Below are 24,685 nucleotides of genomic sequence, written 5' to 3'. Positions count from 1 at the left end.
TGCATGCATGCATGCTTTTCAGATTCTCAGTAGTGTAGCTGCCCATACAGCCCTAACACATAGGGCAAAGGTGACTGTATTGGCGTAGACTCTTCATCTGTGTGTGTGTGTGTGTGTGTGTGTGTGTGTGTGTGTGTGTGTGTGTGTGTGTGTGTGTACATGAAATTGGGTGTATGTGTATGTATATTGTATACTCACTAGGGATATTATGTATAGTATACAAAAATCATTGATAAATTGTGTCGTTTTAGATAAAAGTAAATTCAGAGTGGTACTGAGTTGACAAGCATAGATCACTGCCAAGTCTTTTCGGAATGATGCACGGTAGGAGGCGTGACAGCATTGGCATGCTGAGTTTCCATCTCTCTTCGTGCCCGGGTTCGAACCCTGATTGCCACCGATGGCAGCCACTTGACTTGGCTGTCCTAACAGATAGGGAAAAGGTGGTTGCTTCGGCCAGGATTCTGTGTCCCGTAACGTGAACTTCCTGCTTCGGGGTCATGCGCCAGTCCCGCCTATGTTGTCCGAGGTCATGGTAGGTCAGGGGGCGGGGCGTGTGGTGAGTGTAGTGTGTGGGTAACGCTTTCGCTAGGCACGCAACACACACACACACACACACACACACACACATACACACACACACATACACACACACACATACACACACACACACACACACACACACAGTCGAAATAGTTTCCGGCTGCCACTACGGCGTTCCGGGTTCGAATCCCGTCCAGGGCTGATGTAATTTCAGTATCGTTGCGCTGCGGGTCGTTACTCCAACTCACGTTGGTGGGGAGTTTGTGTGTGTGTGTGTGTGTGTGTGCATGTAAGGTCACAGCATTACCCATAGATAGCTCATGTGATCTCTGAGCTCTCATCCGGGAAGGTAGGAGCTGTCGATCGCGAGTCCAGCACATGACCCAAGACCATGGTGAAACGTACACACGCGCACACACACACACACACACACACACACACACACACACACACACACACACACACACACACACACACACACACAGTCCAAGGTCAAACAAGACACGCGTTCACATCTGAATATGATAATTGGAAATCAAGGATATAGATTAACTTGGAACCGTTCATGAATTCCTGGATAGGTAGGATAAATTAGAGAATAGGTGACGGGACTCCACGAGCGTTGCTCCTATTCCTGTATACTACAATTAGGTAAGACTGGTAAACACACACACACACACACACACACACACACACACACACACACACACACACACACACACACACACACACACACACAAAAGTGGGACAAAAGAAAAACAAGAGGACATGAAAAGAAACTCAAAGGATGGTTATAGAAGAGCTGTGAAAAAATGTATATACAGTAGTTTCCCACACAGTGGTGGACGTCTGGAACAAATTGGACGAAACAGTAGTATGTGCAAACACTATAAAAATATGAAGAACAAAGTAGATGCTGAAAGATACAAAGACGGTCCCTACGAGCATAGCTCCCTTACCGTAAAATACAACTAGGTAAACACACACACACACACACACACACACACACACACACACACACACACACACACACACACACACACACACACACACACACACACACACACACACACACACACACACACACACACGCACTCTTATCTGTAAGAACGTGATCTCATACACGTGTGTGGACGCTTATCAGAGGGTTACCTCAGTTATCTGGCCAAACGTTTATTGCTCGATTAAATAACTAGCAAGATAAGTTGACCCTGGAATAGTAGCGTTGTCAGCATCACGTGCCTACTAAGAGTACCTCAATACAGATATTTGCGAAATGACGATACGACAAATGGCCCAGGGAGCCATTTTGTGGCCAAATCATTTTCGGCCATGGTTACCGTTTGTTCCTGTAATTGATTCTTCGAACTTGTTGTCTTTGCTCACTGAATATGCTGGGTTGTGCATGCGGATACACCAACAACTGTTCTTGTATGCACAGTCACTGTATACAGAAAGTCGGGACAACAACTCCGGATACGCCGCCATTTTGTGGCCATTCTGCGGATTTGTCGCAACACCGCAGATTAGGCCTAATTTCGGAATCCCGGACAACGCTACCGATTTAGGGGTTGCAACCGAGGTCATCACCTTTGCCCTTCATGTTCGACATGCCAGCGCAAAGAGGAGACGTCAGAGAAGCCCAGGGAGGGGTTCGAACTCTGACCTGCGACGTGCGAGGGAGGAACTGAACCGGCGTGCCACTCGGTACGTTATGAAAGAATAGGTGGAAGGTGACAACGGGTCTGTCTGCTCATAATGACAAGTTTGTATAGAAATTATCATGATTAATTTTAGACTGGGACATTGGAAAGCGCCGGGAACTTGTTTTTGTCCGCCATTTGAAGAGTAATGAGGTTGCGGGAGGGGAATGGAATTCAATCAAGAAGAGCGTAGGAACATTATTAATCGGGTAGCGAAGAGTATATGAATCGAGTATGTTAAACGTGAACCTGTTTGTATCGCATACACACGCACTTATATAATGTGTATGAGTGTGATTTCTGTTTTTGTTTATTATTATTGTTATCATTATTATTGTCACTGTTTTATCTTTAATTTTGGAGCAAAGAGGAACTTATTGTAACGTTCATTTTTCTTTATATATACTATATATATATATATATATATATATATATATATATATATATATATACATATATATCTATGTAATGTAATGTAACGCATACCAAGGGTCTAGTCCCACTCATTCCCATCGCTTCCCTCACATCTTAGCTCCTCCTGGATGAAGGGTTGTCTCTCTCTCCTGCCCACTGCCCGGGTCGGAAGCGATGCAACAAGAGACGATGATCTTAAACACTCCTGAAAGTTATATACTGAATGAAGTCGCCTGGCTTGGGAGTGGGGAGGGGGAGAAAGTCTACGGATCTATTTGGTTCTTCGCAATATCCGGATCCTGTCGTCAGGTGTCTGAAATTGCGACGAAGACCCTTTGGCGTTCTTTCGTTTTACCTTTGTGGTGTGGGAAAGTGCCTCCGCCCCGCTCCCGCCCCGCCCCCGCCTCCGCTGCGCCGCCCACAGGCCCGCTGCCGTTTGCTTCTTACTGCACTGATTCAGATATCGACCATCTCGTCTTTGTCTCATCGCCCGCGGCGCCTTTCAAGAATTTACTCGCCTGGAAGAAGAGGAGGGTGAGGAAATGGATTGTAATTGTCTTCGCCTGTGACCAGCGTTTCTATCCCTAGGGTAATCATAACGAAGAGGTCGGGTCGTTGAGGTGGTAAGCGAGAGATTTAATGAGAGTTTACAGGATTTTTTTTTTTTATGAAATTTACATTCCAACCATATAACAACGTGGCGTGACTTGGTGCGTTGGTGTTTCATAAATAATAAAAAATTTATATCTGTTGTGTGCGTGCGAGTGTTCCATAAGAATGAGGCAGTCCATATTCGTAAAGGAGGAAGCAAATGAGTAGAGACAGGAAGATGAAGTATGTGAGGAGGAGGAAGACGAGGTAGAGGAGGAGGAGGAGGAGGAAGACGAGGTAGAGGAGGAGGAGGAGGAGGAGGAGGAGGAAGACGACGACGACGAGGTAGAGGAGGAGGAGGAAGAGGAACGTGGAATAGAGGCTGGAGTTTCTTTGATTTTTTTTTTCTTTCTTTTTCGGCGTCTGCGGCGTCGCAACCGTTCACATGAAAGGTACATTATTATTCTCATAGCTTAGTGTTGCCAACACGGTATCCCGGCCTCCACAGGGACTTTCTCGACCCTGAAAGGGGTCGGATACAAATGCAGGGGCAGTTACTCGCAGACCCGTCAGCCCCAGAGAGACCCAAATCCATAAACATCGGGTTGCGGGTCGACCACTTTAACTGCCAGTTCACCACGCCACCTCTCCTCTTCTTGTACTTTGTGAGGAGGAAGAAGAGGAGGAGGAGGAGGAGGAGGCGGAAGAAGAGAATAAATTTGAAGTTGAGGGAAGCCAGGGCCAAGGTCAGGGCCAAGTCCAAGGTCAGGGTCACGTCCAAGGTCAGGATCAAGTTCAAGGTCACGTCCAAGGTCAGGATCAAGTCTAAGGTCACGTCCAAGGTCAAGGGCAATATCAGTGGGACTACCAGGACCTGCATCAAGGAAGATGTTAAGGATAAGGCCGAGGATAAAGTTCTAAGACCAGGACGTGTCTGACGGCGTTGGGGGCAGAAACAAATTTGCATTGCCCACTGAGAGTCTCGCGGGTCGCGTCGGGTCCGGGAAATGAATGGGCAGCTTTATCGATCGGGGGGCTCCGTAGGCCTATGTAAAGGCGGCGTGGCGTGGTCTGCCTGTGTTTGTTTTGTTTGTGTCTGTGTGTAAGAGGCGTTGCAGTGGTTAATAAAGTTTCCCTGCCATTGTGTGTGTGTGTGTGTGTGTGTGTGTGTGTGTGTGTGTGTGTGTGTGTGTGTGTAAGGGGCGTTACAGTAGTTAATAAACAATTTGTCTCATGGTGTGCTTGTGTGTTTGTGTGTGTGCGCGTGTGCGTGTCGGAGTGGGGGAGGGTGGAGACCCTGAGATTTGCTTTCCTTGAAGGAGATGTACCGGAAGATGTCTCTCTGCAAACCAAAAGTGGAACGGGTGGGGGTGGGGAGGGGCAGAAATATAGAGGAAGAGGAAGAACAAGGAGGTGCTGTGTGCAGACATGCTCAAATGGTGATCCACTTCCGGCTGAATAAAATCATCTGCCGCTCGGACCCAAGTTCACCAAGGTCGTGTGAATCTCTCTCTGTGTATCTCTCTTTGTGTGTGTGTCTCTCTCCCTCTCTTTCTCTCTCTCTCTCTCTCTCTCTCTCTCTCTCTCTCTCTCTCTCTCTCTCTCTCTCTCTCTCTCTCTCGTGTGTGCTTGTTATAAAACGACGTAGTTCTCTTAAGTTTCTCTCAGAATAGGGACAAATAAATAATACCGCCATGCCGTGGTCTGCGAGACGGACGTCGGAGAGAATCACCTCCCTGCCAACCGTCCTCAAAACCCGTCAATATACACTCCCGTCTGGAATTGCATGACGGTCATGAGACTCTATATACGCAGTAGGTTGGGTCGGAGGTGCATGACACTGTACAGTAGATCAGGCCGGAGGTGCATGACGCTCAGTATACACAGTAGATCTGACCAGAGGTGCATGACGCTCAGTATACACAGTAGATCTGACCAAAGGTGCATGACGCTCAGTATACACAGTAGATCTGACCAAAGGTGCATGACGCTCAGTATACACAGTAGATCTGATCAGAGGTGCATGACACTGCATGCCCAAGATGTTCTCACATGCGGAGAGTTGACAACCAACAGCGACTAGATGGGGGGACATATAAAATGTCTTTCACTAACGCAACAAACACACCAATCTAACGTTTCTTCCTGGAGAGTTCTGTGGGAGGGCTCGAGGACCTTTGCCGGTCGCTGTGGGGCCGCGGGTTTCTGGTCACCGGAAAACGGTGGCTGTAATTGTTGCAAAACAAGCAACCGTTATCGGGTAGAAAGAATCGGGCACGGGGAATTGTTGAGTGTACTCGAACGGGCTTTCCGTCTTGTGCATCCAGTCAGTCAGGTGTCTTGGGCGAAAGGGAAGACTCCACGGCGTTGAGGGAGTTTGACAGTCTGGAGGAATCAACTTAGCTTTAAGACTCTCTAACGTCACACGCGGGGAGGCCCTCCACGGCCCTCCTGCCGGGACGTCACCATTATTGCTTTTTCCACCACCGCCGCCATCTTGTGTGGTTGTTTAGAGGTTTCGTGATTTTTTTCTTTCCTTCTCCTCTCTCCAGTTCCTACTCCGGTCCCTCTCTTCCTTCTCCTCTCTCCCTTTTCCTCCTCTCTCCCTTCTCCCCCTCTCTCCCTTCTCCCCCTCTCTCCCTTCTCCCCCTCTCTCCCTTCTCCCCCTCTCTCCCTTCTCCCCCTCTCTCCCTTCTCCCCCTCTCTCCCTTCTCCCCTTCTCCCCCTCTCTCCCTCTCTCTCTCCCTTCTCTCCGTCTCCCCCGTCTCTCCCTCTTCTTTCACTCTCTTCCCCACCCCACACCACCTCTTTCCCTCTTCCCACCTTCCCCCACTCCCCTCTTCCTTTAGCTCTCTCCCACGTCACCTCCCCCTCTTCTTCCCGTCTCCCCCCTCTTTCACTCTCTTACTCACACCACTCTCCCTCTGCTCACCTCTTACCTTCTCAACCTCCCCTCTTCATTTAGCCCTCTCCCACGTCGCCTCCCCCTCTCCCCCTCTCTCCTTTTCCCCGTCTCCTCCCTCTCCCTCCCCCTCCCCCTCTTTCACTCTCTTCTCCACACCACCACTTTCCCTCTTCTTACCTCTTTACCCTTTCCACCCTATTTTCCTTTATCCCTCTCCCACTTCGTCTTCCTCACGAGACAAATCGACCCCGTCTCGGCACCCGGGGGAGAGGGGGAGAGGGGGAGGGTACCACGGTGATGAATGGAATTGTCTGACAGTGGGAGAGACGCGATACAATGTTCGTGCGAACCACTGTTTATGTTATCGTTTACTTGTGTATTTGCTCATTTGTTTGTTTGTTTTCGCAGTCCAGGGGCCCCGGACACACAACTAGCTTTGGCAAAAATTTATTTGCTCTAATCTTATTTATTCATTTATTTATTTATTCATTTATTTTATCATTATTTTATTTATTTATTTATTTATTTATTTATTTATTTATTTATTTTTGCAATCTAGCTTTTCTGTTTTCTCCGTCGTAATTTTTCGTCTTCGTCATAATTCTTGTTCTTCATAATTCTTCTTCTCCTCTCACTCCCACTCTCTCTCCTTCCTCGTCTCATTCTTCTCCGTCTGCTCCTCCTCATTCCTCTTCTTTTCCCTCTTCCTGTTCTTGCTCTTCTCCTCCTCTTTCCAGTAAATCACTGCACCTAGCTGCCTCACTAATATTTCACATTTCGTGGGAGCTAAATCGCGTAGAAAATGTACGAGAGCAGCAGCGCCAGTCGTGCTTTGGCGCAAAAATGTGTTCTGAAAGGCAGAACTCCAACACGCCGCGAAAAGGATCGAAGGTCATAAAATTTGTGTGCGCGTGTGTATGTATGTGCTTGTGTGTATGTATGTGTATGTGTGTGCGTGTGTATGTGTGTGCGCGCGTGTCTGTGTGCGTGCGCATGATTCACCATGGTCTTTGGATCACGCGCTAGACTCGCGACCGACAGCTATTTCCCCTCCCGGAAGAGAGCTCAGAGTTCGTATATGACCGATCTATGGGTAATGCTGTGACCTTACACGAACATACACCCCCCCCCCACGAGAATTGGAGCAACACCCCGCATCGCAGCGGTACTGAAATTAGTTCAGCCCTGGGCGGGATTCGAACCCGGACCTCCGTAGTGGCAGCCGGGAACTCTACCAACTGCGCCACGAGTAGTGTGTGTGTGTGTGTGTGTGTGCGTGCGTGCGTGCCTGTGCGGGGACGGGGGCTGTTAGACTGTCGGTAGCGGACAGGTGGAAGAGCAGATAAGATTGGGAAAGGAAAATTGCCAAATCTCTGAAGGCGGAGGGAAGGAAATTGCTGGAGATAAGAGTGCTGTTGAGCAGGTGTAGCAGTTACGAAAAGCAAGGAGCAGTTGCGAAGACCAGAGAGCAGTTGTGGAAAACAAGGAAGGGAAATGTTGTTTCTGGTTGGACAACTGGTTTAACAATGAGCAGTTGTTGGGGTTAAAGTGGTCTTCTGTTGAGCAGGCATAGCAGTTATGAAAAAACAATCAGCAGTTGTGGAAAACAAGAAGGAAAAGGATGTTTCGAGCAGTTATTATCATAGGACAGATAACTGTTGTGATAAGATATATGTTTAGCGTAACTCCATCTACACCCGTGGGGAACCGTCAGATCATGAGCACGTGTTGGACTCTGAGATCATGAGTCCGAACTATGGGTGATTTTGTGACCTTGTACGCGTCCCCTTGCTCAAGGGAGGACAGTAACGGATTGCAATATAGTGGGGCTTTCACCACTCGAGCGGAGCCCGATCTCTGTCGCGCAGGAAGACGCGACGCTAACTCCTACACCAGCAGATCGTTCGTGTGTGATTCACCATTAAGGTATTGAAGCACGTGTTCAATTCATGATCGAAAGCTGCATGTGTGTGTGTGTGTGTGTGTGTGTGTGTGTGTGTGTGTGCGTGTAATTCACCATTCACCATGGTCTTCGATCACGTGTTGGACTCGTGATCGACAGCTGTATGTGTGTGTACTTGTGTGCGTGTGTGTAATTCACCATTCACCATGGTCCTCGATCACGTGTTGGACTCGTGATCAACAGCTTTATATGTGTGTGTGTACGTTTGTGTGTGTGTGTGTGTGTGTGCGTGTGCGTGTATGTGTGCGATTCACAATTCACCATGGTCTTGGACCACGTGTTGGGCTCGTGATCGACAGCTCTTTCTCTCCCGCAGGAGAGCTCAGAGCTCGTATATTACCGATCTATGGGTAATGCTGTGACCATACACCTACACACACACACACACCCAACTCCCCGTCCACGAGAGTTGTAGTAACAACCCGCAGCGCAGCGATAGTGAAATTATTTCAGCCCTGGGCGGGATTCGAACCCGGACCTCCGTAGTGGCGGCCGGGAACTCTTAACAATTGCACCACGAGTGTGTATGTGTGCATGTGCGTGTTTATTTACGTGTGCCAAAAAACGTGCACATACACGCTTACGTACATGCTTACTTGATTGTGCATGCAAGCGGGTCCGCTGTAAGGTGCGTAGCTGAATTTTACAGCAGCGTGGATTCCAGTGGAGATACGGTCATTTACCTCTGCTTCACATTTCCATCGTTATATTAATAAAATGATTATAAAAAACCGTGATGGATATTTCAGAATAAAGGGATGTTAGAAGAGGGAGACCAGACAGAAGGTGTAGAGACGAGGTAGAAAAGTTTGCAGGAGTGACGTGGCAGAGGCTGGCGCTGTCGTGCGAGTCGTGGAATGTTATGGAAGAAGCCTTTGTTCAGCAGTGGACTCATGATGGCTGCTTGATTGAGTGATCAAGAATGTGAAATTTGATATTTTGATAATGGAGTTTCCGCGTGACACACACACACACACACACACACACACACACACACACACACACACACACACACACACACACACACAGTCAGTTACAATTTAGCACATTTGTGATTATGTGCTTAATACAATACGATGTCCATAACAGGGACAGTAATGTATTTTTGAACATCGCCTACATGGACGATGACGCAGGACATCGTCGCCATGTTTGTGACGTCATTGGACATTTGTGACGTCAGTGGACATGTTTGTGACGTCAGTGGGCATGTGACGTCACGTAGAAGTGATTTCAATCATTTTGAAAAAAATAAGTCTTTTGAAAGAAAACGAGATTGGAACTTTGTTATAGAAAATGAAAGAAAATAATTAAAAAAAAAGTAAAGTATTTCATGTCTTGCTTTTTCATAGAACAGACTATTTTATTCAGCTGAAGGGGACCTATTGGTCGACCATTAAGATCATCTTAACCTGATCCATGACACCTGCGTATCAGAACATATATATATATATATATATATATATATATATATATATATATATATATATATATATATATATATATATATAATATATATATATTGTGTGTGTTTAAGACAGATCTAACATTTTTAGCTCTGCCAAGGGATTCGAACCCTTCATGCAGACACAGGTCAGAGTTCGAATCCCTTGGCAGAGCTTCTAAAAACACACACACACACACACACACACACACACACACACACACACACACACACACACACATATATATATATATATATATATATATATATATATATATATATATGTAGATTGTTTTTATACTAAATTCTATTAATGCAACTACAACGAATGGTGTATTTGCATTGGGCAGTTTCGGATGTCCGCATTCTTACTTCACTATTGATTGAAGGGGGTGGGTAAAAAATTCACTCCCCCCACCCCCACCCCACACAGGGCACAGCGCCCCTTTCGAGCTGTAGGGGGACCAGAAGGAGCCAGGCGACCTTAGAACACTCGTAAGTCCTCCTGCCGGCGGCCTCCACGATCTCTTGTGGGCGTTTAGGGTCTTCGTCTTGGGTGGTGGGTGGAGGTAGGGGGTGATGGGTAGAGGTAGAGGCAGAGGGTGATGGGTGGAGGTAGAGGGCAGAGGGTGGAGGTAAGGGCCAGTGGGTGGAGGTAAGGGCCAGTTGGTGGAGGTAGGGCGGGCGGTGGGTGGAGTTAGAGTTGCGGTGGATGGATGTAGAGATGCAGTGGGTGGAGGGAAGAGGGCGGTGGGTGGAGGTAAGGGAATGGGGGACTTATCGTCGATGGTGGAAGCGCGTCTCGTTACCATGGTTACGTGGGACGCCCAACAGAGGTTCACGTAAAGAGACCCGTCTTGGACGTAGCCAGAATAAAACCTATCAGGACGACCGTGACAGGGACAGGGTTAGCTATAGTGAGACAGTTAACACGGGTTCAGACCCGCTAGTGTAGCGATGCTGTGATCCCTTTAGCACGATTACGTGTTTTTGTTCTTTTTGTCGTCAGGTGATTTTATTCAGGTGGGTGGGTGACTCGGGGCGGCTGTTTCTCGGTCCACACTTAGGTCTCTCTCTAGTTCAACCCCCCCCCCGCGGCTGAATAAAATCGTCTGACGACATCAGCTGGAACAAAATGTATAAAGTGCGTCAATGCTGAAAGGGTTTAGCATACTGTATGTTTTTATATATATATATATATATATATATATATATATATATATATATATATATATATATATCCTCCAGTTTCATTAAATGGAAAACCCGCAGTACCTTTGTTGCTGGCAACGGTACTTGGGCCTTCCAACGGACATCCTTGGGAAGAGCCCATGGACTGCCTGTGTTGTTTTTAATGTGGGACGGTTTTCCATAAACTGAAAGTGTTTCAAGGTCGTGTGTGTGTGGGGGGGGGCGGTCTCCGGTTGTCACCTCGCCTTGTGAAGTTGTTAGAGGTATTGCACTCGTCCCGGAGACCGAGTGTCAGCCTCTCAGGGTTGCACTTCCTGATGGAGATGAAGGACGCCGATGGGTCTTTGAAATTGTCAGTTTTGTTGTCCATCTTGCAGGACCACCACATGAATGTACTCTTCATTGGCGTCTGTGTACGTGTATGTATGTAATGTATGTATGTATGTATGTATGTATGTATGTATGTATGTAATATGTTGTAAAATGAACTTTAAAACCCACTGTCGGAGGAAAGGAACATCGTGGGAAGGTTGTTCGTATATTACGACCACAGCATTTAGCCCTCATCACAGACTGTGTGTGTGTGTGTGTTTGTGTACTCGCACTCACACAGACGGGATCCCACGATTGTTACTCCATTCCCTCCCTCGCGCCACGAGCGTCATGACGCAGAATATTGATAAAAGATATTTATTTTTTATTTTTATGACTTTCTAAGTAAAATCTGAATGCACCATCGTGTTCAGGAGTTGTTTATGTAGAACAAGTGTTTTATTCTACGCTTGTAATCATAATTGCTGCAAATATCGATTATTAGTAAACCGATAATTTCTTTTCCTTGATTTCAACTCCACATGATTACTTAGTTTCTTACCCTATCGAATTTTGATTTTTTTTTATTATAGTTGTAGAATGAGTGTTCTTTCTAACGAATGAAACTGAATTTTCCTGTCTTGTGAACAAAGTGGAGAAATGTAATATTTTCTGAGGGAGGTGAGGAAATTGCGCGTCGCTGGTCCCTGTGCGGAACGAAGTCTGCAGGACACCAACTTTACCGAGCTGCACGAGTGTAATTTTTTTTTATTGGAATGTAGTATAAGATCAGGTAAACACACACACACACACACACACACACACACACACAGACATACGAAAATAGATACAGACGTCACCGTAAGTAAGCTGTTAAGCTCTTTATCTTACTGGCGACCCTCCCCCCGACCGACACCCACCTCGACTCACGCACACAGGTACTTTCTCTGACACATGATGCGTCATGACCCGTGCAACAAGGCTGACTCAGTTCCACTTAAACCTGTCATGTTGCCTTTGTTTAGTTGGTAATGTAATTGTATTGTTTTTTAACTTTTGACTTATTTTTATACGTTTATTTACTTATATTTTATTTGTGTTGTTTATTTACTTGTTTGTTGTGTACCATGGTTATGTCTTGGTGTAACCTATGAACAGGATGAAAATAAAAGCATACGAAAATCGACTAAAACATATGAATCTGTTTTACCTAAATAGCAGACTCAGAGGTGACTCGATACAGGTCTTCAAGACTCTAAAGGGAATTGACAACATCAAGTGACAAAATTTTCACACTGAATGAGAATCCGACAAGAAACAATGGTTTCAAACTGTCAGGAAATAGATTTAATTTGAAAGTGGGTAGAAACAACTACACCAACAGTGTAGTTAATGAATGGAATAAACTTCCTGCAGAGGCAGTGCAATGTAGTTCAGTTCGAAGCTTTAAGATTTGGTTAGATAAACACCTAAGCAAGATGCTGTAATGCCTGCCATTTATTTTGTATTATTTATTTGTTTATTATTTGTCTGTTTATTATTATTTCTTATTATCATTTATTATTATTTACTATTTACCTGTTTATTATTTAACTTATTTACTAGTTTTATTATTTGTTATTATAACTTGATTTGTTTATTATTATTATTATAATTACTATTATTACTTATTTGTTTATTTTTATTCATTTTTATTATTATTATTATTATTATTATTATTATTACATATTTGCATCCGACCTAGTTATGGACCAAAAGGTCTCCTGTCGGCACGCTCCTCCTTTTGTAAGTCGACAAATGGTTGTATAAAACTGTCAAAATGTTAATACAGTAGCTCTAGGGAAGACAAAGACAGAGTGAGTGTGTGTGTGTAAGGGAGGTAGGGGCTGAAAGCAGAGTAAGCGGTATTAAGAGTGGAGAATATATAGAGCAGTGGCCTGGTTTCTAAAGTTACATTAAGAAGAGCTGTCCGATGTGGTTCAGGACAGCTCGGATTAGTGTCAGCAGGCAGCCCATAGGTTTACCTTGGTGGTGACATAGGTAAGGTCACTTGCCCAGATCTCCTTCCCTATGGTGGCTTCTGCCCCCCCCCACCACCACCACCACCCCACCACTACCAGCGACCGACTTTTTATCCTGTCGACACTTTTTTTTTTTTTTTTTTTTTTTTTTTTCAAATAGGGAAGTAGCCCAAGTCAGTACACTTTGTAGCCAGCCGAACACCGATGTCCCGTCCCAATAACGGGGGAGCAAGTACCTCAGACTGTGTTCAGTCATAGGATAATGGTTATTGTTACCTTGAATTCCACTGACCGTGAACAGCCTCCAGGCAATTCCACAAAACTCTGGAAGAAGAAACCTTATACTACTGTTGCTTGTGCTATGTAAGTGTGAGTCGGTGTTTACGTCACTGGCTGGTAGGAGGAGGATTGGGACAGTCTTAAGTAGTCAGGTCTCCTTTTATAAAATTTGTGAATAAGTAAGTGGATGAATAAATGAATAATTAATTATTACATAAATACATATACCAAGGGTTTTTTCCCACTCACAATGGTGGTAGCCCTGGATCAGAAGCAATGTAGCAAGGCACAAGAATACATAAATAGACACAATAATAATAAAAATAAATAAATACATAAATATATGATAAAAAATAAGCGATAAATCTCTATATACCAAAGACTTTTCTCCCTTATATGGAAGGTAGCCATGATAATGAATAAACAAACCAATAAATAAATAGATAAATGAATAAACAAGAGTTAAGGAAAATGTAGCCGAGGCTGATAGTGACCTTGGGTCAGGTCCATAGAGACTCGATTGAGATCCACTTCCACTGAGGATATTGGTGGGACCTGAAGATGAACAGCGGGGAGATTATTCTCTCCCACGTCCCTCTCGCAGGACAACCACTTGAAGGCTTCCGTCGTTGATCCTTTAAGATTTTACTTTTACGCAAAGGACAAAAGATGGGTGGTCCTGCAAGATAGACGTCAGAGAGGGTCATCTCCTGACGCCCATCTTCAAAAGCTCGCCAACGCCCTCTCCTCCATTTGAATGTGCAGCCCCGAGGGGCTGACACTCCGTCACCGGACCGGTGCCCAAAATCTACACCAACTCGGGGTGTATTTCCTCCACATTTTATTTAAAGGTGAGCTGGCAACCGGCGACTGAACTGCCCATGTGAGGCGGTGACAGGGCACATAGACCGTTGGCGGCCACTATGGGGCTCCGGGTTTCCAATCGATAAAATTCGAAGCAACACTTATTATTGTTGTTACTCTTATCATTAATGTTCGCTGGCCGAGCAGTTTAGAGCTACCGCCAGCGAGTTGGACCAAGGGTATGATTCAGTACGCTACAAAGTCCTCTAAGGGGCACCAGCCTAGCCTCCTGATTGGGGCGTTCGCGACGTCAAACCGAATCACCAATCAATCAATCAGTCAATCGAAACATCATCACGGCAACGCTAAGACAAGTCTCACGTATAACTGGAGGAGACTGTACCTTGTGCGAATTGGTAGATTTAAAGCTGATAGCAGGTTAATTATAACCAAGGGTTGTGAACTATAGCCAAGGCTTGTTGGTTTATAGCCAAAGCCTCTACGTTTTTCATCAAGTCATGTTGTTTGTAACGAAATTCTTGCTGTTTGTAGCAGTCTTGCTGTTTGCAGTCAAATCTTGCTGTCTGTAGTCAAGTATTGCTATTTGCTGTCAAGTCTTGCTATTTGCTGTCAAGTCTTGCTATTTGCTGTCAAGTCTTGCTATTTGCTGTCAAGTCTTGCTATTTGCTGTCAAGTCTTGCTATTTGCTGTCAAGTCTTGCTATTTGCTGTCAAGTCTTGCTATTTGCTGCCAAGTCTTGCTATTTGCAATCAAGTCTTGCTGTTTGCAGTCAAATCTTGCTGTCTGCAGTCAAGTATTGCTATTTGCTGTCAAGTCTTGCTGTTTGCAATCAAGTCTTGCTATTTGCAGTCAAGTCTTGCTATTTGCAGTCAAGTCTTGCTATTTGCAATCAAGTCCTGCTATTTGTAGCGAAGTCTATCTGTTGCCAAGCCCTCCAATAATTTGCCTGTGTGTAGCCAATTTATTGCAGCCGAATGTTACTTATAGCCAAAGCTTGTTACTTTTTCATCAGGTTATGTTAACTTTCGTCAATTTATAGCCAAGGCTCTTGTTTCTTCTTTCGTATTGTTATTTGTTGTTAAGTGTTATTTATAGCTAGTCATCATCTGCAGCCATGGATGTTCAATAACGGAGGAGATCGCCTACCGTTTTCATCTCATTAATGCACGGGTTTATGTGGCACTGTTGATTAGATGCTGATGGAGCTCTCGAAAATAGGCTTCGTTAATTGGTCGTTAACCCATTCAACTCCGATGACAAGATGGCTTGTCATTTGGTCAAATAAAACAAAAAATCATAATAAAACAACAAAATGTTTGATGATCAAACAGCACCAGAAAAATATGACGTCGTCAGTCCTCCTCCTCGAGGAGGAGGAGGACTGACGACGTCATATTTTTCTGGTGCTGTTTGATCATCAAACATTTTGTTGTTTTATTATGATTTTTTGTTTTGTTTGACCAAATGACAAGACATCTTGTCATCGGAGTTTAATGGGTTAATGATGGCCTTCGAAGAGCACGGGGTATGTGGGAGGGGGGGGGGTCCCCACTTCTCTGATGGATTTGAAAGAAAATGGAAGATGGGAAGTTGGGACTATTCCCAAAACTGAATTAAAGATGATGATGATGATGATGGTGATAGTAATGATAGTGACTATGTTATTTGTTATTATTATTATTATTATTGTTGTTGTTGTTATATTTTATGCCACAAGATTTAGCTCTAAGGATGCAGTAGTGAACCAACTGGTAGACCTGTTGGTCCATAGGAAGGCCAAGCAGAGAAACGTGGATGTGTATTACAAAGATGTCGATTTACAGCATTCCGGGATATAAGACGCTTTCTCTCTCCCCATGTATCACAAAATTGTCCTGCGTCTAAGGCGGCCGTATTACGGATGCAGTCACACTTCCGAACAAAGTCACTCAAGAATATCTTCCAATAAATGTATAATGAAACATTTTTTTTTCTTCACAAAATATCCTCATGTCTCAAGGAGCCCCTGCGGAAAAAAAATATATATATAATATATATATATATATATATATATATATATATATATATATATATATATATATATATATATATATATACATATATACACCATATCTTCCTCATTTTATTTTCATTGTAATAATAGGTTAGATAGGATGATGTCTATATTACATTATTGCAATAACCAAGATTTTGCCGTGCGTGTTTAATTATATTACGTATATGAAATTAAATGAAAAATCAAAAGTGCATTAGCTTATCTAATTTGTTCTCGCGGAACCCCGAGGAACCTTTTGCGGAACCTTAGGGTTCCGGGGAACCCTGGTTGGTTGAGAAACGCTGCTGTAACTAGTAGGTTTGTTATTGAAAATAACCCCCAGACGTCTTTTCATCAATAACAGCTTCTACATCCAGTGACAGTTAATTTAAATCTGGATCATCACGTTAACATAAAGATGAAAAAGGAATACTTGATTCAGCAGACGTTAAGAATAGTAATGCGCAAAACTATTCCCGCTATTTTATTTTTTTATTTTTTTTATTCTTTATTTATTAATTTTTATTTTTAGTTGAGGTCTCGGTGTCGAGTGATAGGAGCTATTTAACTTATTTTCAATATTGGTAAACATTTAACATATCGATATTGACCAGAAATTAGCATATTTATGATATCGATAGTCATGCAACATATTCATTTTCCGCATTGGTGTTGGCTTCGTCCTTCAACTTTCTGTTCATTTTCGTAGTCGTTACGGATGACGACGACGACGCGGGCGTTGTGTCCGACCCGGGACGTCTGAGAATAGCTGAAGGGGAGGCCAAGAATATTTTGGTGGGTCGTCGCGGCCATTTCGCTTTGCAGAGATGCCTCGCCCTCGGTGAGACGAGATCTCTTTGGGGGGAAACAAAAGAATAGTACAAGTCGTCGAAAGTAAAGAAAAAGTGGTTAATCGAAACAGGCGAAATGGGTCCTTCTGGGCCGAATAGAGTCCCCTGGTGACAGCTTGAACAAGCGTACAAGTCTGACAACAGTGAGAGGGTTGGCTTTTGAAGTTCGAAGGTGCAACGAGCGTTTGATAGGGACAGGCTCCCCTTCCCACATCCACCCCTCCCCCTCATCCCCACAGTTGAAGAAACCATCTTTCGATGGCCTGTAAAAAAAGAAAAATAATAAATAATTAAATAAATAAATAGATAAATAAATAATAATAATTCCAATCAAAATTCTGCCCAGTATAATCGTAACTATTTCATGGAGAGGGTCTCGCAAACATTAATGAAATCGTATCTGTGGAGGTTGCAATTAATTTTCAAGAGTTGGTTGTAGATGGCGCTTGTGTTTCCCTTGGGTCGTATTTCTCGATCATTTCGCAACAGTGATGTGCTACATTTTTATGCCTGATTTTATTCACCCGATTTGAAATGGGGCGTGATTTTCTCCTCCTCCTCCTCCTCCTCCTCCTCCTCCTTATCCCTCTTCTTCTTCTCCTTATCCTACTTTTCTTTCTTCTCCTTATCCTACTTTTCTTTCTTCTCCTTATCCTACTTTTCTTTCTTCTCCTTATCCTACTTTTCTTTCTTCTCCTTATCCTACTTTTCTTTCTTCTCCTTATCCTACTTCTCTTTCTCCTCCTTATCCTTCTTCGCGAAGTTGGAGACTGACGTCATCGTTCTCATTCCAGGTCGTGTCCCTGTGCATCAACCCGTCCCTGATGGACGACCCCTCCTTCCCCGACGACGTCAAGTCGAGGGCGCAGGCCGTGCTGGACGGGTGCAAAGGCAGTTCCCTCGGCTCCTACAGCGACTCCGCTGGGATCGAGATCATCCGGCGCCACGTTGCCGACTACATCTCGCAGAGGGACGGGTTCCCGGCCGACTGGGAGAACATCGTCCTCTGCGCGGGAGCCTCGGAAGGCATTCGTGTAAGTAGACGTCGTGCCATGTCTGTCTTGGTGTGCAGTGCTGCCAGAGCTCTGCAAGTGGGTGGTGGCCAGTAGGATGGAAGGAAGGGAATGAGGGATTAGAGGATGATGGCTTGTGGGTGCTGGTTGATGGCGGCAGGAAAATATTTTTGCCCACTGTATATACAAGAATGATAAGGACAGTAGGGTTTTGTCAGGCCCTTACCCCTGCACCTATGAAATTGACACCAAACTCCCAGACAAGGATAATGTGGATGCTTGGTAAGGGTACTGCTGAAGTTCCTGACCGGTGGGTGGGGAGATGGGGATAGCTGCAACTCCCAATAGAAGCACTACCGAAATCTCCAGTCTCGGCGGTGGTGCCACTTGGAGCTCCAAGCAGAAACACTGCTGAAGTTCTTGGATTTCCTTTCCTATCCCGATGTCCCACTTATGCCATTCTTATGATCTTCATGTCATTTCCACTTGTCCCTACGTTTTCTTTCCGTTATCTATCCTTTTCTAATCTTGTACTATTTTTCTCGTGTCCTCAACTCTTCTTCCTTTGCCTTCCTCTTCTTTTTGTTACCTCTTTTTGTCTCCTCTTTTCCTTTCACTCATTTTTCTTTTTCTGCATTTATTGTTTTTCTCCTAACCCCCTGTCTATTTCTTCCCCACCCTTCTGGTATATGTAGGCTAGTCTTTGGTGTGTAATATATTTTAAATGAAAATTGGGGGGTGAATACCCTTGAGGGCAAGTTTGTACATGTTTAAGCATGCATGATCACAGTAGTTGGCTCTTTAAGGGTTTTCTTGTTTTAATACATTCTTATGGTCATATTGTACACTAATGCATCTTGTATTTTTCTGACAAAAAATTTTCTTGTTTACAGGGTGTTATGAAACTAATGATCCACCACGACAATGGAATCAAGCCAGGTGTGATGGTTCCTATTCCCCAGTACCCACTCTACTCGGCAACTGTAGCAGAATTTGACCTACATCAGGTGGGTCTTGCATGGCAGAAAATAGGAGTAGCACACTGCCTTCACATATACATAAGTTTAGATGTACCCATAGCTTTACTTTCTGATCAGTGTAATGTTTTTTCCCGGAAGAATAATGATAATGGTTGGCTTGAGTTTCTTTGACTGGAAACTCTTGGATTTATAGCAGCTGGCAGGGAAGTCCTTGGGTCCTCCCAAAGATCTCTGGGAAGAATCATTGGACTATTGTCTAATTTTGGTTTGATTAACCACTTCAGTACGATGACGCCTACGTAGGCATCATGAGGCATGAGTGGGTACACAAGGATGCCAGCGTCGGCATCTTGATAATATATATATTTTTTGTAGTTGTGCACGAGTTACCCCTGGATTCTGTGAACTGGTTTGATCACATTTTCTGTAGTTATTATTATTCAGGGCAGTGGACAAGGTGCAGGTGCAAGGACCCAGGGCAGTGGACAAGGTGCAGGGATGACCCATCATTCAGGAGGTGCTAAGATGGAAGGGAGGGTGGAGGGGAGTGGAGTGTATTTAGGGATGGAATGGGTGGGAATGATTTTATGCCTTTTTCTTTTTGGCTACCTCCCATGTAAGGGGGAAAAAGCCTTGATATATGTATGTATGTATTATTATTCAGAGTAAAAGAGAACAAGTAATACAGGAGTGACTATATTTTATAATGCAAGTAGTGTGATGCATTGTACATATGGCAGCCGATGCTGCACGCAAGAATTTGACTCATACTGAAGTGGTTAAGAATATCATGGTGTGATATGAAAAGGACCAACACCTGCAAGTCCTATTAGATTGATGCCAGAGTTTCATTTCCCTGGTGTCTATGTAACCCAGTGGTTCTTTACTCCCAGGTCCTGACCCAAAATTAGGTCATCAAGCCATTTGAATGGGTTGCCAAGGATTAAATATACCTATTGAAAATATTATTATAAGTGATTATATTGTATTAGAATACTTAAATTATTAATGTCTAAGGAAGGGAAAGGGCATGAGATAAATACAAGTTTGTAAATGGATGAGAAATTGATGTGGCCAGAATGGACATCTTTTTGTTTGCTCTGATTTCTTAAGTGGATGAGGGGGTTGTAGTCACCATGTGATGAAGCAGTGGGGGCAAACCAGCCTCAGCTGTCAGACCTTGCTGTTGAGGTGCTGCATCTTGCTGCATTACCTCTGACCTGGGCAGTGGGCAGGGGATAGGGATAACCTTTCATTCACAAGAAAGAAGAGATAACAGTTTTGGGTGGGTGTGGAATGGGGGAAGGGGGATATTTTTTATTTTATTCTATTTTTAATGTATATGTCTTGTGTATGTACATATGTATGAAATATGGTAAGCATTACATTTCTACAGTTTCACTGTCGAAATGTAAAATGTAAATCAGTATTTTACAAAACAGCTTCCGGAGATATGCGTCAAACAATAGATCATGTTAATGTTTGGTCATAAAGGCAGTCTTTCTATCTGATTTATGCAGGTCAGCTATTACCTTGATGAAGGTAATAACTGGGGACTTGACATTGAGGAGCTGAATAGATCTATCGAGGAAGCCAAGCAAGTTTGTGTACCCAAGGCACTTGTGGTGATCAATCCAGGCAATCCCACTGGTCAGGTTCTTTCCAAGCAAAACATTCAAGATATCATCAAGTTTGCTCATGAAAACAAGCTCTTCCTGTTTGCTGATGAGGTAATCTTTGTGTCCTTGATTTTGTGTTTGAAGGTAACCCAGCACAATGTCATTTTGGATTGAATTTCTAATGCACTTGTAATCAGAAGAATTTGTTTATAGTAAAGAAATTTAAGGTCCTCTACATGTATGGGTATTGGTATTAATTTAGTATATGAATACATGCATGGGGATATAGATGTTGCTAAAAAGGACCTAAATGACCTGATTTTTTGAAGATGTATGTACACCCTAACCCCCAACCCCCTTGTTGTTCTTGCTTTTATGCTTTTTCAAGTATTTCTGAAAAGCTTGTTCAGTCTGTGGCTTTTAATTTGATATTTTTTTCTTATTAGTTACAAAGGTACAGTACACACTTGAATAAACTATTAAAACTTAATGGCAATGTAACATGAACTGCAAAGAGTAGTTAAATGTTATTGTTGCTGATAGGTAAGTTTATATATTGAGGGACATAACAGAGGAAGTTCATATATCTCATGGAGTCATAACCCTGCTGAGGTACACTCTGACAAGAAGAGAAAATTAGGAAATGTGGAAGACTAATTCAGTGAACTCCTAGAACAGCAAACCCACTATTCAGTAATTTTAGTGAATGAAATCTCCAGGGTGTAATTAAACAGAAAGTAATTGTTTACTAAACATCATGAAACTTTACTTATACTCGGCATTTTGGAAAACAGTGGGGATGATAAATGTTGAAGTAACTGGAATTGTTGGTTTCAGGTGTACCAAGACAATATTTATGCTCAAGGTAGTAGCTTCCATTCCTTTAAGAAAGTGATGATGGAAATGGGAGAACCTTATTCCAACATGGAACTTGCCTCCTTCATGTCTTGCTCAAAGGGTGAGTGGAGATATGTCTGTATATATAAAGACTCTGTCATAATGTTCTCATGCATGTTGTAAAAGGGTGATCAAGTGGGACAGAGTGAGGGAACTAGTGACATTTCACTGTATTTTTCTTACATGAAAAGTGAAGAAATAAGATAAAGGTCTGCAAGGACTCTAACCAAAACCCTAGCAATTAGGTCCTCAAATGTGTGTGGATGTGGTTCAGGTGAGGGTAAAAAGGAAGAGATAAGCAATAAGGGGCGTCTGCAGGAATTTTTACAAATCGTGGGGCAAAATTAAAGATGTTATTCAAGATATCATCCAGGAGGTGCTAAGATGGGAGGGAGGGTGGAGGGGAGTGGAGTGTATTTAGGGATGGAATGGGTGGGAATGATTTATGCCTTTTTCTTTTTGGCTACCTCCCTTGTAAGGGGGGAAAAAGCCTAGGTATATGTATATATACTTGAAGTTGGCTGTATAGGCATTTATTTACTCCAGGTGGTAGATGTGAAGGCAGATCATGTTTTTGCATGTACACTTTACATAAAACTGATTAGGGCAGCCAAGGACAAATTATTCCATCACCTCTGAAACTGTGACTTTAATGGCAATGTAATTCACTATCAAGTATAATATCAGTGTATACTTAATTTGTAGACTTGCAATAAAAGATTTGTCATACACTGATATTCTATAACAGAAACATAGAGCATTGAAAATTATGAAATCTGGTAAGGCACTTAGGTTAGACCAGTGGCTCATGGAGTGTCTGACAAAGGGAGAAACAATTATAGTAATGTAACAAGGGGCAAATTCCTAAAAATCAAAGGAAAGGCATAAGGGGTGCTGGAGGGCCTCGGGCCAGCACCCTAAGGTTTGGGTCTTTTAATGTGCGTGGATGTGGTACAGATGAGAGTAAAAGGGAAGAGATAGGTAGTATGTTTGTGAGAAGAAAGTTGGATGTGTTGGCTTTGAGTGAAACTAAGTTGAAAGGGAAGGGTGAGTGTAAGTTTGGGAGTGTAAGTGGGAGGTTATCAGGAGTGAAGAGAGGGCGAGGGAGGGAAGGGGTGGCTATTCTAGTAAGTGAGGAGATAGGTAAAGGGGTAGTGGAGTGGAAGGAGGTTTCCTCAAGGATAATGTGGATGAAGGTGAAACTGGGAAAGGAGATGTGGGTCTTTGTAAGTGCATATGGGCCGGGCAGTGAGAAGAACATGGAAGAAAGGGAGGCCTTTTGGATAGATTTAAATGAGTGCATAGAGGGTTTAGGAAGAAATGTCAATGTAATAGTACTGGGAGACCTTAATGCTAGGGTGGGAAATGGTCCAATCGATGGAGTGGTTGGGAAGTGTGGAGTTCCAGGAAAGAATCGTAGTGGAGAGTTGATGGTGGAAATGTGTCTAGAAAGAGAGTTGATGATAGCAAATACAGTGTTTCGAAAGAAAGTCAAGCATAAGTACACATGGGAGAGGGTGGTGGAGGGAAGGGTGGTAGATAGAGCGCTAATGGATTATGTAGTGGTAAATAGGATTATGGTAGGAAGAGTTAAGGATGTACATGTGCTAAGGGGAGAGGGTGGGGGAATATCAGATCATTTTTTGGTGGAAGGTAAGCTGAGAGTGGAGGATAGATGGAGAAGGAGGAAAGGGACAAAAGGTAGGGAGGTTCTTAGAGTGAACTCCTTGAATGAAAAGGAAAAGGAGAAGGAGTACGAAAAGAAGCTGAAGGAGGAGTGGGAGGGAGTAAAGGATAGAGCAGAGATGGGTGTGGAGGAGGAATGGGGATGGTTCAAGGAGGGAGTCTTAAAGTGTGCAAGGATGGTGTGTGGAACAAGAAGGACAGGGGGAAATAGAAGAAAGGGTAGTGAATGGTGGGATGAGGAAACAAAGAAGGCTGTAGAAGAGAAGAAGTGAGCATTCACAGATTGGTTACAAAAGAGGACAGGGGAGTCATATGAGACGTACAAAGAAAAGAAAAGAGAAGTAAAGCAAAAGGTAAAGGAGGCAAAGACGAGAGCAGATGTGAAGTGGGGTAGGAGTATGACAGAAAATTTTGAAAGTAATAAAAATATGTTTTGGAAAGAAATTAAGAGAGGAAGAGGAGGCGAATCAAGTAGGGAAGAAAAGGTAAAAGGTACAGATGGAGAGTTGATAATGGAAGAGATGGCAGTGAGGGGAAGATGGGCAGAATATTTTAGGGAGTTGCTGAATGTGAAGGAGGATAGGGAAGGAAAGATAGCTGCAGTGGGAAATGCGAAGAAAATGAGAGTGATGAGTGAGGAGAATGGAGGAGAAATAAGGAAGGATGAGGTGAAGGCAGCTGTAAAGATGATGAAAGCAGGTAAGGCACCTGGTCTGGATGGATGTCATGCAGAATGTCTGAAAAAGGGAGGTGCAGTGATGGTGGACTGGTTGGTGAGGTTATTTAATGTTTGCTGGAGAGAGGGTAGAGTACCGGAGGACTGGAGTAGTGCCTGTATAGTTCCTCTTTACAAGGGAAAAGGGGACAAGTGTGAATGTAGTAATTTCAGAGGGATTAGCCTGTTGAGTGTAGTAGGGAAGGCTTATGGGAGGATCTTAATTGAGAGGATTAGGAGAGGAACAGAGGGAGTAATTGGTGAGGAACAGTGTGGATTTAGGACGGGTAGAGGTTGTGTAGATCAGATCTTTGTGGTAAGACAGATATGTGAGAAAGCTATAGGAAAGGGGAAGGATGTTTTTTGGGCTTTCATGGATCTGGAAAAGGCTTATGATAGGGTAGACAGAAAGGCACTGTGGGAGGTTATGCAGATTTATGGGATAGGAGGAAAGCTTTTGGGAGCTGTCAAGAGTTTTTATGAGAGTAGTAGAGCATGTGTTAGGATTAGAAATGGAGAGAGTGAGTGGTTTGAAGTAAAGGTGGGACTTCGTCAAGGATGCGTTATGTCGCCCTGGCTGTTCAACTTATACATGGATGGGGTGGTGCGAGAGGTGAATGCTAGGGTAGTGAGTCAGGGATTGGAGATGGTTAAAGAAAATGGAGAAAAGTGGGAGGTGAGCCAGCTGTTGTTTGCGG

The 24,685-nt window shown here is 43.7% G+C and overlaps 1 protein-coding gene across 2 annotated transcripts in view; it reads left to right on the top strand.

The window, feature by feature from the left end:
* LOC143025582 (alanine aminotransferase 1) overlaps positions 1-24,685 on the top strand; it is an 89,034-nt gene that overhangs the window by 48,894 nt on the left and 15,455 nt on the right. For both annotated transcript variants that reach the window (XM_076185475.1, XM_076185476.1), the window contains exons 3-6: positions 17,872-18,111; positions 18,984-19,097; positions 20,591-20,800; positions 21,527-21,647. In XM_076185475.1, the coding sequence (XP_076041590.1) occupies positions 17,872-18,111; positions 18,984-19,097; positions 20,591-20,800; positions 21,527-21,647 (685 nt within the window). The remainder of the gene's footprint in view (positions 1-17,871; positions 18,112-18,983; positions 19,098-20,590; positions 20,801-21,526; positions 21,648-24,685) is intronic.

Source organism: Oratosquilla oratoria, chromosome 5 (assembly GCF_046742065.1).
Source record: "Oratosquilla oratoria isolate Oo_2021 chromosome 5, ASM4674206v1, whole genome shotgun sequence".
Taxonomy (NCBI): Eukaryota; Metazoa; Arthropoda; class Malacostraca; order Stomatopoda; family Squillidae; genus Oratosquilla; species Oratosquilla oratoria.
This window is presented reverse-complemented; position numbering and strand designations above follow the sequence as displayed.